We start from the raw sequence: 14,384 nt of genomic DNA, 5'->3' as shown, positions 1-14,384 counted from the left end.
GCCGAACGAGCACCGTGGACACTTCGGCTTATGCTCAAAGCAAATCAGTGAATCATATCAAACTAGAGCTAAGCTTGTGAATACTTCATAGTGTGACAAGATAGATCCAGATCTACGGAGTTCGCCCCGACGGCAAAAAAAAAATCTTGAGAAAAAAATCTTCTCTTGAGACCAGAAAATGAATACCGATAGTGGCCGAGGGCTGAGAAACTTAAAGGAAACCTTGGAACGAATGGCCCGAGAGCGATCCATACACCCGTGGACGGCATTTGAGTTTGGATTGATCTGATAATCTTCATCTGATAAGATAGATCAAAGTGTGTGACAGTAGCCTTATGTTCATGTGCAGAAACTAGTGCCTATTCATCATTTCTAGTTCACACACTATTCATCTAAAGCCTACGACAAATTGTTTATGAAAGGGCCATCTCTGCATACCGTGACGTCCTACTGACTTCGGGTGGAGCTCCGAAAAGCATATGATTATTACCTGCTTCTCCACTTCGTGCAAAATAAGCCTGTGGCGTCGGAACTGGCTGCATTTTCATTGGAGGTCTGAGGGGTTTGGTAATGCCACCACCGTTTGGTTCATTGAGTGGGAGGATTGGCATTTGAATAGGGTATTTTCCAAGTGGTATTTGATACCCTTAGATATCCCAGTCAAACATACCTACCACTTCCAGTATTATAAATAAGATAAAGGCCTAGGAAGATAACAAAACGCCAAAAAGAAAATTCCATCCGCCTACCACGACTACCGGCAAAGCGGCTTTTCTCAAGCTGGTTAGCCAAACCCTGGAGACAAGCCGGACCTGGCCGATAGGCCCATTCCTCATTTCCAACCCAATCATGGTGCGGAAATGTGCCGGCTAGACCGGTTTTAGAGTCTAATTCCATGGTTTGGGTTATCTGATCCGTTTATCTCGGGCACTTCGGTGTACTAGCTACAGCATCTCAGTTTTCTTGGTTAACTGCCGTAAGGAATGCAAACACTAAAATCTCTGTAGATGCTATATATATAATTGAACCCTCGGATCGTCCCTTTTCTTTCCTTTTTCTTGCCCATACTCTCAATCGTTCCTTCCGGGCTCCTTATAAAAGAGAAATTCTCCTGCCCTATAAGCTATGGGTGTCATCAACCTGACTCGTGGTCGGAAGGACAATGCAATCGTTGAGGATCTGCGTCCAACTCAAGAAAACGAGAAGACCGATATAAATGTGGAGCAGAATACAGCAGATGGTAGCCTGAACAACCTAGGTCGTGCAGAGAAGGAGATCCGAGAGCATCCCGACGAGGTCAGTGCAAATGCTGCAGATGGCGTTCGCAAGGCCGAGGCTGTTGCTTTAGTTTGGAGCAAAAAGGCTGTTTTTGCGACCTATGCTTGGTAAGTACTATGGAAAAGAACGGCAGATGAACTAGACTCTAACATCTATAGGATCTGGATCTGTTTCTTCATGCTTGCCTTGCATTCCTCTATCGGTTCCAATGTCCTCTACTATGCCTATTCCAATTTTCAGAATGCTTCTCAGGTCAGCACAGCTACCATTCTGGCAAGTATTGTTGGTGGAGTTCTCAAGCTCCCCATTGGAAAGATTTTGACCTTGTGGGGACGTGCTGAAGGTCTCATCATCTTCACGGGTGTGTATATCCTCGGTATCATCATCCTTGCTGCTTGCAACAACGCCAACAGTTATGCTGCCGGTTACGTTCTTTACTGGGTTGGATATGATGCGATCTATATCATATTGGACATCTTCATTGCCGATACTTCGGGCATGCGCAACCGTGCTTTTGCCTTTGCCTTTGCCTCCACGCCCTTTATCTGCACTTCGTTCACGGGCCCCCTGGCTGCTACGCATTTCCTAAAGACTTCCAACTGGCGCTGGGCTTATGGCTCTTTTGCTATTATCATGCCCTTTGTCTTCTTGCCCCTGGCTGGTGTCTTCAAGTATTATGAGAACAAGGCCCGCAAGATGGGTGTCTTGCGGCGCCCAGTTAGCGGCCGGACTACTATGCAGTCCATCGTTCACTATCTACATGAGTTTGATAGTGAGTATAAGTCGCTCCTTCTGTCTGTCAGTAATCTAGTACTAACCGAAATTACAGTTATCGGTGCTTTCATCCTGATGGCAGCTTTCATCTTGTTCCTTCTTCCCTTCAGCTTGGCCAACTACGGCCGTGCACAGTACAGCGAAGCCGCCTTTATCGCGCCCCTGGTCATTGGCTTCTCTCTCTTCTTCGTTTTTGCGGCCTGGGAAAAATGGTTTGCCCGCACCCACTTCATACCCTACCAACTCTTTAGGGACCGCACCGTCTTCGGCGCCTGTGGTCTCTCGGCTATCCTTTATTTCAGCTTCTACTCCTGGGATCTGTACTACTACTACTTTGTGATGGTCGTATACAACCTCGATGTCACGATGACCGGCTACATGACAGCGATTTACACTGTAGGATCCTGCTTCTGGTCCCCGATCTTCGGACTTTGGATCCGCTACGTGAAGGAGTTCAAGTACAGCTGTCTCTTCTTCGCTCTTCCATTGATGACCCTCGGCGCCGGCCTGATGATCCACTTCCGCGGCTCGGACAGCGACATCGGATACGTGATCATGTGCCAGATCTTCATTGCCTTCGCTGGAGGTATGATGGTCATCGGCGAGCAGATGGCCGTCATGTGCGCGTCGGACCGTGAAGGTATTCCCATGATGATCTCGCTGGTTTCTCTGTTCTCAAACTTGGGTGGTGCCATTGGCTACGCCGTCTCCGCTGCCATCTATGCCAACACTTTCCCCCAGGGACTGCGCGAAGCCCTGCCCGAGAGTGCTAAGGATCAGTGGGCTACCATCTATGCCGGTGGATATGTTGCTCAAATGAAGTATATGCCCGGCACTGAGGAGCGTGATGCGATCAACTTCGCCTACGGTTACAGTCAAAAGTACGGATGTATTGCTGCGACGGCGATTCTTGTGCTTGCGGTACCATGTATCGGTATGTGGAGACACTATAGGGTCGACAAGGAGCAGAATAAGGGTACTGTTCTCTAGATTTCTTCTAGATTCTTCTTTTATATATCTTTTTGTGGTAGATGGTTTACCCGCCTTCTTCCATTTCACACATAGGCGGCATAAGAAAGTGAAAGACCCCTAATTTGTGAAATGGACTTTTCTATGTATAGCCGGGGATGGGGACACTTGATGGGTCCGATGGTGGATGTTTATGGCCTCTCAATAGTTAGTCAATATGTCTTACATATATTTTGTTAGCTTACTAGCGCAATAAATTTAATTTATTTATCCCCTTTCTAGCCTGTTCTTCGAGTGACGGACTTCTCTATTACGCACAGTAGAAATATAGAGTACTCCATGGAGGCCTACTTTTATACCAGTATCCGGGGCCATAGCAGCTCCACGCGCACAGTCAACCATAGATGTCTCATTCGATGTTTCTAAAGAGAAGATTAGAAATGAAGACAGACGCCACAGGGCTGTCATTGGCGCGTAACAGGTGCCAGGTGATCACGGGCCACCAAAGGTGAGATTAGGAGATTGCAGGGCCTCGGATGGGGTCTGGAGGACATCCCATGAAGGGAAGTGTAAAAAGTACGATATACTCCGTATTGTTCTCTCATTCTTGCTGTGTACAAAATATATGTATGTCCTAGATACGAAGTACTAAGGACTACTCTACCGGTGCTGCTATAACCCTAAAAGGAAAGGAAGAAGAAGTTACCAAATCCAAGACCCACGTGACAATCCTTTTCAAGGCATCAAAGCAATATAAACGCCATTTGACACGCCATTTGATATTATCCCTTCGAGAATTATCGGTGAGTTCCATTCGTTTCCGTATACATTGGAAGTAAGGAGTTGTGGTGTTCTGTGCTCGCTTCCACTTGCTCGGATTTCATTCGACCTTTTTTGATCTTCCAATCTTCCAATCTTTCGACCCAATCGCATCAGCCCTGCAAAACCCTTAGAAGCTCTCCGGCAGTTGACTAACCATGTACTGAGTTCAGAAGAATTTTTATCTCTTCATTTTAGTCGATTATTGAGATTGTCTTGACATTGTACCAGCCCGTCGCGCAATCTCGGTCTGTTCCGCAATCCCAGGCGCTGTGATAACATCGGCGACGCCGATCCGAACCATGTCAACTCACGCACTGACGACCTAAATCCGTTTCATTTCTGCCCTTCCAAAGCGATAAACGAGATCGAGTATCCAGTCCTCGAACCCGACCGCTTGTTTGGTGCCTGGGACCTCTAGCATGATGCGTTGATGATCATACCTGGACAACCCCGAAAACAACCTCCGCCCAAAACCCCCCCTAAGCGTCGCAGTCGAGACAGCGCGATATAACTGCATTCAATACGCAGATCCGGTGCATCGACTATCACAATGGATGGACGTCAGCAGTATGTCCCGGGGCCCCCGCCCTCCTCCCAAACACAACACATGAACCTACCTCCGCCTCCACCTCGACATCCACAAGCCCAAACAATGGTGCCACCTCCTCCTCCTGGACCGCCTCCAGGGGCGACCTATGGACCTCAGGCAGGGTGGCAGCAAAACTGGGGCAGACCGGCGCTGAATCCAGGCTTCCCACCGCCGCCACCTCTTGCCCCCGCACCAAACCAGCATCTCACATACGGTCGCCCACCAGCTCAGTTGTCGATAATTCCTCCGCGTCATGACCACCAGCCTATGACCTCTGCGACTTATATACCCGGGAACGATACTATTGGCGTCGGCATTCCAGGATTGTTCGACCCCCATGGAAGAGCTGTTCCTTATGATCCATATGCGCACACCAATGCCGAGAGACAACGGTTGGGTCTCAGCCAAATGCACGATCACATCAATACTTCAGTTCCATATAAAACAGATCCAAGCCTTCCGCAGACCCCGGGTGGCCGCACCGTTTCTTCGCCCTACGCTCTTCACGGCAACATCCATGAATTAACCAACGACAGTCCGCAGCAGCAGGCTATAGCTCAAAATACCGAACTTACCAAAACTACAAGTCATCGTCACAATGCTAGCGGGACTTCGCTGGGTGGTTTAACTCACAGCGAAGCTGCGATCCAGTGGCCATTGGATCGCGTGCTCCTCTGGCTTGCGAAGAATGGATTTTCCAACGATTGGCAGGAAACATTCAAAGCGCTGGAGCTCGAAGGGGCTGACTTCCTGGAGCTTGGGCATGGTTCTGGCGGGCGAGGAAATCTTGGAAAGATGCATCAAGTGGTTTATCCTCAATTGGCCAAGGAGGTTGGCCGGAGTGGCAAAAAATGGGAACCTGGCCGGGAGCGAGATGAAGGAAAGCGTATGCGCAAACTGATCCGTCAAATCCATGATGGCTCGCAAGATTATACTGTTTCTACGCCACTGAATCAGACGCAGCCGCCGGCGACTGCGTTCCCTGAGACTAGTACGGCTTACTTTTCCAGTAATTTTCCCGAGCCACGCTCCGCTGGCCCTGTCCCTGGTGTCAATGATGTTAGTTCGGAGCATCTGAGTGCATTGCACGCCTCCAATCACGGCCAAAAGCAGCCTGGGCAACGTTCTGTTACCATGCCTGTCCCTGCTCCCCACGATTCGCCGAGATACAATGACTCTCCGGCGCGAGAAAATTGGGTGCGATCTGACTATTTGCGGTCCGAGTATACCCGCAATGCCTTGTCGGGAATTAACAGTGACCACCGACGCCAGAGTCCATCCATTGGCAGTGAATCGGGCACTTTTCAGGGATCATCTCTTCGGCCCCATGAAGAAAGTCCAAATAGTGGTAGCCCAGCCATGCAAAATGCGTCGCCTGCTTATACAGGGGCATTTTCATCATCCACTGGGGATCTGACGTTAAGACAGAATGATCACTCTCGGGGCAATAGCACCGAGTCGATCCCTGGGTTCAATCGGGGTGCTACAAGCCGGTACTATGATTCACGTAGACAAGGCCAAGAATACGATCCTCGGAGGCAAGGACCAGACGCTTCTCGCCCCTCGCCTCAAGATGCCTCTGGTCGGCAATGGAGTGACCAAGCCTCGTCTTCGTACTCCAAAGAACATAAGGGGTTCTTCTCCAATATTCTAAAAAAGAAGCCAAAAGCTACAGCTTCCAGCCATCCATCTCCCGATCAGCAGCATGAAGACTCGTCGCCTACGACAAGCCCGGAGACTCGCCCGAATGAAGCCTATCTCCCTTACATAAAACCTGCTTACAACTCTAGCGACATGTCGGTCGGTGAGCGTCCATCCACGGCAACCACGAAGACAAAAAAATGGATATTTGTCACCACGGATGGCTTGAACTTCCGTCTGATTGACATCTCCGATCTGGACTCTTTTGAGTCATTGCGTAACGGGATCTGTGAAAGCCTCGCGGTCGACCCGACCAATGCTCAGATTTACCTCACTCAACCCGGGCAGAGCGAGCATGAGGATCCTATGAGTGACGCAAACCTCGCACAGTCGCGAAGCAAGTCAGATGCATACGGTTCTCTCAAGCTGTTTGTACGAGGGACTCCTATGCTTCCTATGCCATCCAACACTCCCCGAGTCGATGGCCTGGGAGTTTCATTCACAGACAAGTCCAATATGTCCCCTACGGCAACACACCACCAGGTCCACAGGAAGCCGCTGGACGAAGATGCCCTTAACAGGTTATCACCGCATCGCACCAGACCAGACTCTCCGCTGTTGGGCTCTCGGCAAAATACTCTCAAGGCTTCGACAGGAAGGGCATCCCCGGCGGAGCCTGTACAGGACACAAGCCAAGCTCTTGGGTCTGACAAGTCTGATTTGCTCGCTCGCCATGAGGAACACCTCCGTGAAGTCGAACGTAAACAAAGACATTATTTACAATCCAAAATGCCGCAGTCCCAGCAGAATAAGAATGCCTACAGTGACACCGGGTACAGGCGAAACGAAATCATTGACTTTGATAGTCCCCGTATCTCGCCTTATGATGAAAAGAAGGGAGATACGCTGGTACCGCTTCGCAAACCTCCAACAGCGCCAATCGAGTCCAACACTCTTACCAAGGTCAATTCTTTGAGCAGGAGACCCACCACTCGTGAAAGTCGTGAAAGTCGTGAAACTCGCTTGCAGCCGTCCTTGGGCGCTGCAATTACCAACGTTGGCCGCATGACAAGTGCCGTTGGCACTCCATTGCCGTCGGTACCGGCTGCATCTCCCCCATCAGCCAACACTCAAGATAGTGCAAGCTCCGAGTCTGACCGACCAAGATCATTTGATTCTACTGGAACATTTTCAAGCAGAACAACCCTTGGTCAGTATATGCATGACACAGCGCGGTCTGATCGACCTCCCGCTGACTATCTTTCAGACTCTTCGAGACCCGCTTCGAATATGGCTACTGAACACGGGAAACCGCCAGTCTCATTTGCCAATCAGTCACCAGAAAAACCTGTTTCTGAAGACCCACCGAGACCTGGCTTGCAATCTCGCAAGTCGTTTGGTCCAGAGTTCGACTTCGAAGAGAATCAAGTATCCTTCCAGCGAACTCCTCAACAGCAACAGGACTCAGACAATGACTCTGATGATGATTCAGACGATGGCCTATTCCAAGTCCGACCTTCAAGGGCCCAGGAAGAAAAAAGAGAAGCGCAATCCGAGGCTGAAAAGAAGTCAGAGAGGCCATCACTGACTGTGAACACAAAAGATCAATTAAGGTCAAAACTGTCTGTCAGATTCAAATCCCCGAGTACTGCCGGTCCCAGTTCAAGTGGAGAGGCATCTGATGGGAAGGAACCGGTTTCTAGTACATGGGGACCAGTCTCACCTGAAGACGAGAGGCCTGCACCACGGCGAGAGTCATTTGCCCGAGATATCTGGGCAAGCAGACCTGCCGTCGAAGGCGTTATCGACCACCTCGATGACTTCTTCCCTGATGTTGATCTTGACGCTCCTTACTTAGATGAGCCCTCATCGCCCAATACTAAGGCTATTAGCGAACATGACGCGAAAAGGGATGCCCCGACACCCATGCCGCATGCAACCCACGCGCCTGATGCAAATCCGGTGAGACCTACTGAACCTGTAAACTTTGCTCGACAGAAACTTGCTCGTGGTGGCGGCGGTGGCGGCGGACTCTCCCGCATGAAATCCATTCGACAGGTGGCCCAGGGAGCGAACCGGACGAATAGCATTAGTACTGCTGGCCCCCAAAGGTCGGGTGATCTTCTGCGCCGAAAGAGTACCAAGATGTTCGGCGCCAAAATTATGCAAATCAGGCCTAGGCCAGGCACCAGGCTTAGCCAACTCGATCCGATCCCACAAAACAGCACCAATGTGGCGTCCAATACCGGACCTGTTCCTCAGCGACAGCCCACTTTCCGCATCATCCGTGGTCAGCTCATCGGCAAGGGTACTTACGGTCGCGTATACCTCGGCATGAACGCAGACAATGGTGAAGTTTTGGCAGTTAAACTAGTCGAGATCAACCCGCGAATTGCAGGCGCAGACAAAGACCGTGTCAAGGAGATGGTCGCTGCCCTGGACCAGGAGATCGACACGATGCAGCACCTCGAACACCCCAACATCGTGCAGTATCTTGGATGCGAACGTGGCGAATTCTCCATCTCCATCTACCTGGAGTATATCTCTGGTGGATCTGTCGGAAGCTGTCTGCGTAAGCATGGCAAATTCGAAGAAAGTGTCGTGAGATCACTGACGCGGCAGACCCTGGGCGGACTGGCATACCTGCACGATAAGGGAATCCTCCACCGCGACCTGAAAGCAGATAACATCCTCCTGGATCTCGACGGCACGTGCAAGATTTCCGACTTTGGTATCTCCAAGAAAACAGACGACATCTACGGTAACGACTCGTCCAACTCCATGCAAGGCTCCGTCTTCTGGATGGCCCCGGAGGTCATCCAGTCCCAGGGCCAGGGCTACAGCGCCAAGGTCGATATCTGGTCCCTTGGCTGTGTGGTGCTGGAGATGTTCGCAGGCCGTCGACCATGGAGTAAGGAGGAGGCCATCGGCGCTATCTTCAAACTCGGCAGTCTGAGCCAGGCTCCACCGATTCCTGATGATGTTTCTATGAACATTACCCCCGCAGCTCTTGCATTCATGTATGATTGCTTCACAATGTAAGTTTTTATGGATCCCTTCATCGGATATTGGTTTTTGGGGTTGTCTTTTACTAACAGATTCCCAGTGACTCGGCTGAACGCCCTACTGCCGGAACCCTGCTCACCCGCCATCCCTTCTGCGAGTCCGATGTGAACTACAACTTCCTGGATACGGAATTGTACGCCAAAATTCGCGATGTTCTTTAAGTTCCCTTGGTTTGATTTTGCTTGTTTGATTGCGTTTGGAGTAACTTAACGACTTTGCGCTTTATCCTTTCGACCGTACATACCCTTTTTTTTACATGCTTGAAGCGAGACTTGTCGTCTGGATTCTTCCGACTTTCTGATCAGCTGTACATACCTTTTCTCACATTTGTGGATAATAACATTTACCAGGGGAACTGGATTATTCCCTCTCTACAGTCTGATTGTGATACACTACAACACTAGCAAGAACTGATGTCAGGACTAACATGAATTTATACAATCGTTTGGCTTGTACATGTACAAAAGTGCTCAATTCAACATGGTATCTATGCTCGAAAAGCGGATATTAAAAAAAGATCATAAGAACGAATGCGGATCCTAAGAGTTGGTGCTTAGGATATCGTCATCATCCTCGGGGATATCAGCCTGCAACCCAGCGACGCCGACACGGAACACACCCTCGCACCATTCGGCGAAGGTGTTAACATCCCAGACAGCATCGTCCCGGCCCTTCCCTTTCTTACTAACAAAATTTCCCTTAGCCTTTTCGGAGGAAGTATACTTCTCAAAGAAATCCTCATAGATCTGGATAGTGCGGTCTTGGACCGCCCCAACAAGCGTCTCTTTCATACGCGTGTCATCGATATACTCATTCAAGACCTTACGCAGAACTGGTACTTCCTTCTCGATAGTGCGGCAGGAAGGAAGGATAAGTTCGCCGCGGGCCAGGTTACGGGAATCGACGAATTGAGCTGGTAGCGAGGCGGTCATGCGGGCGGCAAAGGCATTGATGAAGTCGTTGATCACTGTGCGAAGTCGACCATCCAGCTCAACTTTCGCGTCGAGCATGTTCTCCACGACGCGCGGGATGAGGCCGTGGCCGACGAGACGCATCAAGTTGCGCGGGTTGAAGAGGCCACCGCGCTCACGCAGCTCCCAGAATGTACTTGTCATGCCGGAGAAGTCGAAGGAGATATCGGCGGAGACGTATTCGATGTCGAAGGCGACGATTTGTTGTTTTAGGATTAGGAGGTGGCTCATTAGGAAGAGCTGGCTGTCGGCTGGTGTGGCTTTGGCGGAGATTAGGGTGCTGGCGTTTTGGAGAGAGAGGGTTGTTTGGTGTACGATTTGGTGGGCTAGGTCGTCGAAGACGGTAGACTAGGATAGTCAGTATGGGTGGGTGAGTAGGGTTGAGGGGAGGCATCTTACATTCACTAGGCGGTATATCCGACTCAGGAGCCAGATTGCTTTTCGCAGGGTTGGATACCAGCCCTTGAGGGCGGTCTGGGTCTCAAAGTCCCATTTACCGTCTGACTCTTGTGTAGATTCGCCTGCATCATCGCCTTGTTTGGCCGTCATGTCAATCAGTGTATCCGCGGATGTGTCCTTCTTGCCCGAGATCTGAGTATCTGACACAGTCAGAGATACCTGTCGGTTGCGCATGGGGTAATCAGTGTCCTCTGGGCGAGGTTTGTATCGTTCAATCTCGTCGCGGAGAACAGCCAGAGCACGGAAGACAAGTCGGGCCTGCACGTCTTGCAAAGCGGGTTGGATCAAGACAGAAAAGTCAAGATGGTTCGTCTCGACTTGTTCTTGTTCTTCTTCTGGGTCCGAGAAATAGCGAGTCTGCAGTAGATTGCACAGCTGACAGAGCTTGACAATATCGGACTCGTGGATGATTCGTGGACGAAGGTGATCATAAAGTGGTTCGCATACCGTCTCAAGGAAGTCATACAAACCCCCTTCTCCGTGGAACCATTCTCCCCATAGATCATATTCGTCTAGGCATAGGCCACGGATATAACTGATGCTAGCTCGAGCAAAGGCAACGAGGTCTTTGGACGAACTAGGCGTCTGTGTGATTTCGCCGAGTTTTTTGCGAGCGAGCGGAATGATCAGCTTTCCACGGGTAGCCGAGTAATTGCTGTGCAGCTCATTCATCAGACTTTGATATTCCGCTTCATTATTTTGATCTGGGTTGAGCGGTGGCACCGCTCTCTTTTGAATCTCGACTCCAATCTGCTTCAGCTCAGGTGCTCCGACCCTGAATTTGGCGTACAGGAGCGCTGACAATGCTGTGTCATTCAATTGCTGATCTGAAATCTTTTTGGAGACATTCTGGTATATATCTTTGAGTGAAGATACAAAGTTGCCGCGGATAAGCGTCAAGGCACGCGTTAGCAGTAGCCGGTATCTGGAGCGATAGACCTCTGCGTCTTTTTGATCCGGCTGCATAGAGGTCAGCGATAGGCGCATAAGTACCCACAAAATGCTTACTCACATGTGTTTCCATGTAATCCAAGCACACGTCCAAATGCCTCAACATATCTGAAAACTCCTTGTCGCGAACTGTATTCCCCGCGCCAGGGGCATTCAGCCGCCGAGATGCGGGGTCTAAGAAATCGTAATATTGGAGGTTGTTCCGGATGCCATTCGCAAGTTTTGTATCCCGTTCCTGGGCAGACAAAAGCCCTTGGCATTGTTTCTCGAAGTTCGATGTTTGGGTCTCGACCGATTTGAATGATTCGGACAAGCTGGATAGGTCTTCCAGAAGGGTCAGGGTATTCGTTAAGATTTCGTCAATGTGCTCTTTCGATTGTTCAAGTTCATCCAAGCAATTCCTACAGAAAATCAAATCAGTACACCTCCGATAACCGTCCAATGTCAATCATACTGGTACTCGTCATAGCTCTCCTCAATCAGGTCACCCTTGACACTATTAAGCCACTGCGAAAACTCAAGCTCGTTACTCCATCCTGGTGTTTTCCACTCAAAACCGCTGGGCGACTTCTCGTCCAATGCTTGGAGGCTTGATTCGGTTTCTTTGGCGGTGGGTTTGCGCGGCGGGCCAGAGGGAGCGGTTTGGCGGCGGGCACGCTGCTGCTTTGTGGAAGGCATGGTGCGGTCAAGGCCCAGGGGGTGTGATAGGAGTCAGCCTGCAGCTCATATCTCTCTGCCGACTTTATCCAGAGTGAAATTCAGGTCAAGTGTGATGTTGAAGTCCAACTGCGATGTGGTCAACTCCGAGATGGATTCTGCCGAGAGCTCCCGCCTGGATTGCTGCAGCAAATCACAGGCGTGGTATTGAGAGCTTCCCCGGATATAACTTCGCCTTCACAACTTAGATATGTTCTAGCTGGTGATCCAGCCATCATCTACAATGTTGAAATCTCAAATGCGACGGCCCGCGACGCATTCCATCCTCGCTTTTCGTCCCCTCAGAAACTCGACTCCTCAGTCACTAAATGCGCCATGGTCCCGTTTTGCTAGCAGCCGATCACAAAAGCCAGGCCCGTCATCGCACTGGGTCCGAAACTCTCTCGGATTTGCTGTCACAGGAACTGCAGCCTTTTTGGGATACTCATACATGGCTGATGGTGGAAAGGAGGCTTGGATGAGTCGCCCGGAGGTTACGAAGAAAGAGCCCGTTGATGTCAACGATCTCCAAGCTCAGTTCATCCAAGAAAAACGAAGCCTGAAAAGCCCCGCCGTTTACACATGGGGGTCGAACGTTTATCGCGTGGTGGATCCAGGATCCAAAGATACCGACATCAAGACTCCTCGACGCTTCAAATACTTTGATGGTCAGGTGCTGAGAGATCTCAAGATCGAGGAAAAGTCCGGTGCAGCAATCACTGAGAACGGAGATCTAGTCCAATGGGGCCAAGCTTTTTCGGAATCGGAGTTCAAACCCACGACGACTCTGACCGGCAAGAATCTCATCTCACTCGCTCTGTCCGAAAGTCGAATCATCGCGCTGTCCTCGGATGGAACTGTATACTCACTGCCCATCTCCAAGGAGGGACAAAGCGCCGGTCCAAAGAGAACGGAAAGCTCTTGGGTGCCGTTCTGGCCCAATCGGTCTGATCTCAGCTACCGTGTACTGAACCCATCTTTGAACCTTGGTGAAAAGGTCACTACAATCAGTGGAGGACAGGAACACGTGCTGCTTCTCACAAGCTCTGGTCGAGTCTTCTCTGCAGCGTCATCAACCGAAAATTACCCTTCGCTTGGTCAACTCGGTGTAGAGAAACTTACCTGGTCCACCAGACCCAAGGGGCCAGCAGATGCCTGCCATGAAGTTACAGCTCTTAAAGGCTCTAAGATTGTTCAGATTGCCTGTGGCGACTACCACTCGCTGGTGTTAACCAAAGATGGCCGTATGTTTGGCTTTGGCGACAACTCATTTGGCCAATTGGGTGTGGATTTTGAACCCGAGAGGCCTTTTAAGGACGCTCCTTTCCTTATGAAGGTTCAAAATCTCTATAGAAGAAACATCTTCCTGCCCAAAGTTACCAGCATTGCTGCTGGTGGTGCCAATACCTTCTTCTCCATTGATGTCAAGCGCATTCTGGGGTACGAAGAAGAGGCCGCCCATGTTCATGATCTTGGAAATGTAACTGCAGACACATGGGCTTGTGGTAGGGGAATTTGGGGTACTCTCGGCAATGGCAGATGGGTTCACCTGCAGGATTCGCCCACCAAGGTGAAGGCTTTGAGTGGTGTGAGCGAGTATGACGAGAAGACAAAACAAATGACCCCTATCCGCATTCGGGCCATGTCTGTCGGTACAACACATGTCTCTGCTATCCTGAACAACAAGACCAATGTCAGTAAAACTACCAAGGACTCTTTGGACCAATCTAAAGATTGGGGCTATGATGTACTTTGGTGGGGAGGCAACGAGCATTTCCAGCTGGGAACAGGAAAGCGAAGCAACCAGTCCAAGCCTACCTACATCAATGCACCCCCCGAAAACAAAAAAACCCAGGCCGAGGCGCGATTGCAGATCATGCCTCGTCACAAGGGCAAGGTCGGAAAGCGTAATGTGAGCATGGAACAGCGTGTTGAATGTGGGCGCCATGTGTCTGCCATTTATTCCGCAGTGTAAAGGATAAAAGTGTAACCTGTATATTAGTGATGCCATATGAAATCCAATTATAATTCGCTTTACTCAATACTCGGCCTGTTGTTTTGGTCTTATAGAATGGCCACAATTGCAAACAGACCAAACTCTTATCACCGCGGAGACGCTTGGACCACCGCTTATCCAAAAAATTTCCAGCGCTTCAAGTCCATCTTCC

General features: G+C 50.2%; 4 protein-coding genes across 4 annotated transcripts; 3 read left to right on the top strand and 1 right to left on the bottom strand.

Annotated features, from left to right (window-relative positions):
• Positions 1–1,125: 1,125 nt before the first annotated feature.
• PEX2_009660 (Major facilitator superfamily domain, general substrate transporter) lies at positions 1,126–3,042 on the top strand (the record flags this gene model as incomplete). The annotated part of the gene is made up of 3 exons (XM_016738243.1): positions 1,126–1,385; positions 1,437–2,050; positions 2,108–3,042. 3 exons carry the CDS (start codon positions 1,126–1,128, stop codon positions 3,040–3,042), a joined length of 1,809 nt encoding a protein of 602 aa, XP_016594352.1.
• A 1,351-nt stretch (positions 3,043–4,393) lies between these two features.
• On the top strand, positions 4,394–9,300 carry bck1 (uncharacterized protein; the record flags this gene model as incomplete). Its single annotated transcript, XM_016738242.1, has 2 exons — positions 4,394–9,111; positions 9,180–9,300. The coding sequence occupies 2 exons, from the start codon at positions 4,394–4,396 to the stop codon at positions 9,298–9,300; spliced, it is 4,839 nt and encodes a 1,612-aa protein (XP_016594351.1).
• A 378-nt stretch (positions 9,301–9,678) lies between these two features.
• Positions 9,679–12,198, bottom strand: PEX2_009640 (Golgi transport complex subunit COG3; the record flags this gene model as incomplete). Its single annotated transcript, XM_016738241.1, has 4 exons — positions 9,679–10,458; positions 10,510–11,529; positions 11,582–11,921; positions 11,975–12,198. The coding sequence occupies 4 exons, from the start codon at positions 12,196–12,198 to the stop codon at positions 9,679–9,681; spliced, it is 2,364 nt and encodes a 787-aa protein (XP_016594350.1).
• A 277-nt stretch (positions 12,199–12,475) lies between these two features.
• Positions 12,476–14,191, top strand: PEX2_009630 (RCC1 domain-containing protein; the record flags this gene model as incomplete). Its single annotated transcript, XM_016738240.1, has 1 exon — positions 12,476–14,191. The coding sequence occupies one exon, from the start codon at positions 12,476–12,478 to the stop codon at positions 14,189–14,191; it is 1,716 nt and encodes a 571-aa protein (XP_016594349.1).
• Between the last annotated feature and the right edge of the window lie 193 nt (positions 14,192–14,384).

The sequence above is a fragment of the Penicillium expansum genome (genome assembly GCF_000769745.1).
Source record: "Penicillium expansum strain MD-8 chromosome Unknown contig25, whole genome shotgun sequence".
NCBI classification, from domain to species: Eukaryota; Fungi; Ascomycota; class Eurotiomycetes; order Eurotiales; family Aspergillaceae; genus Penicillium; species Penicillium expansum.
The sequence above is the reverse complement of the archived record's forward strand: the minus strand, read 5'-3'. Positions and strand labels throughout refer to the sequence as shown.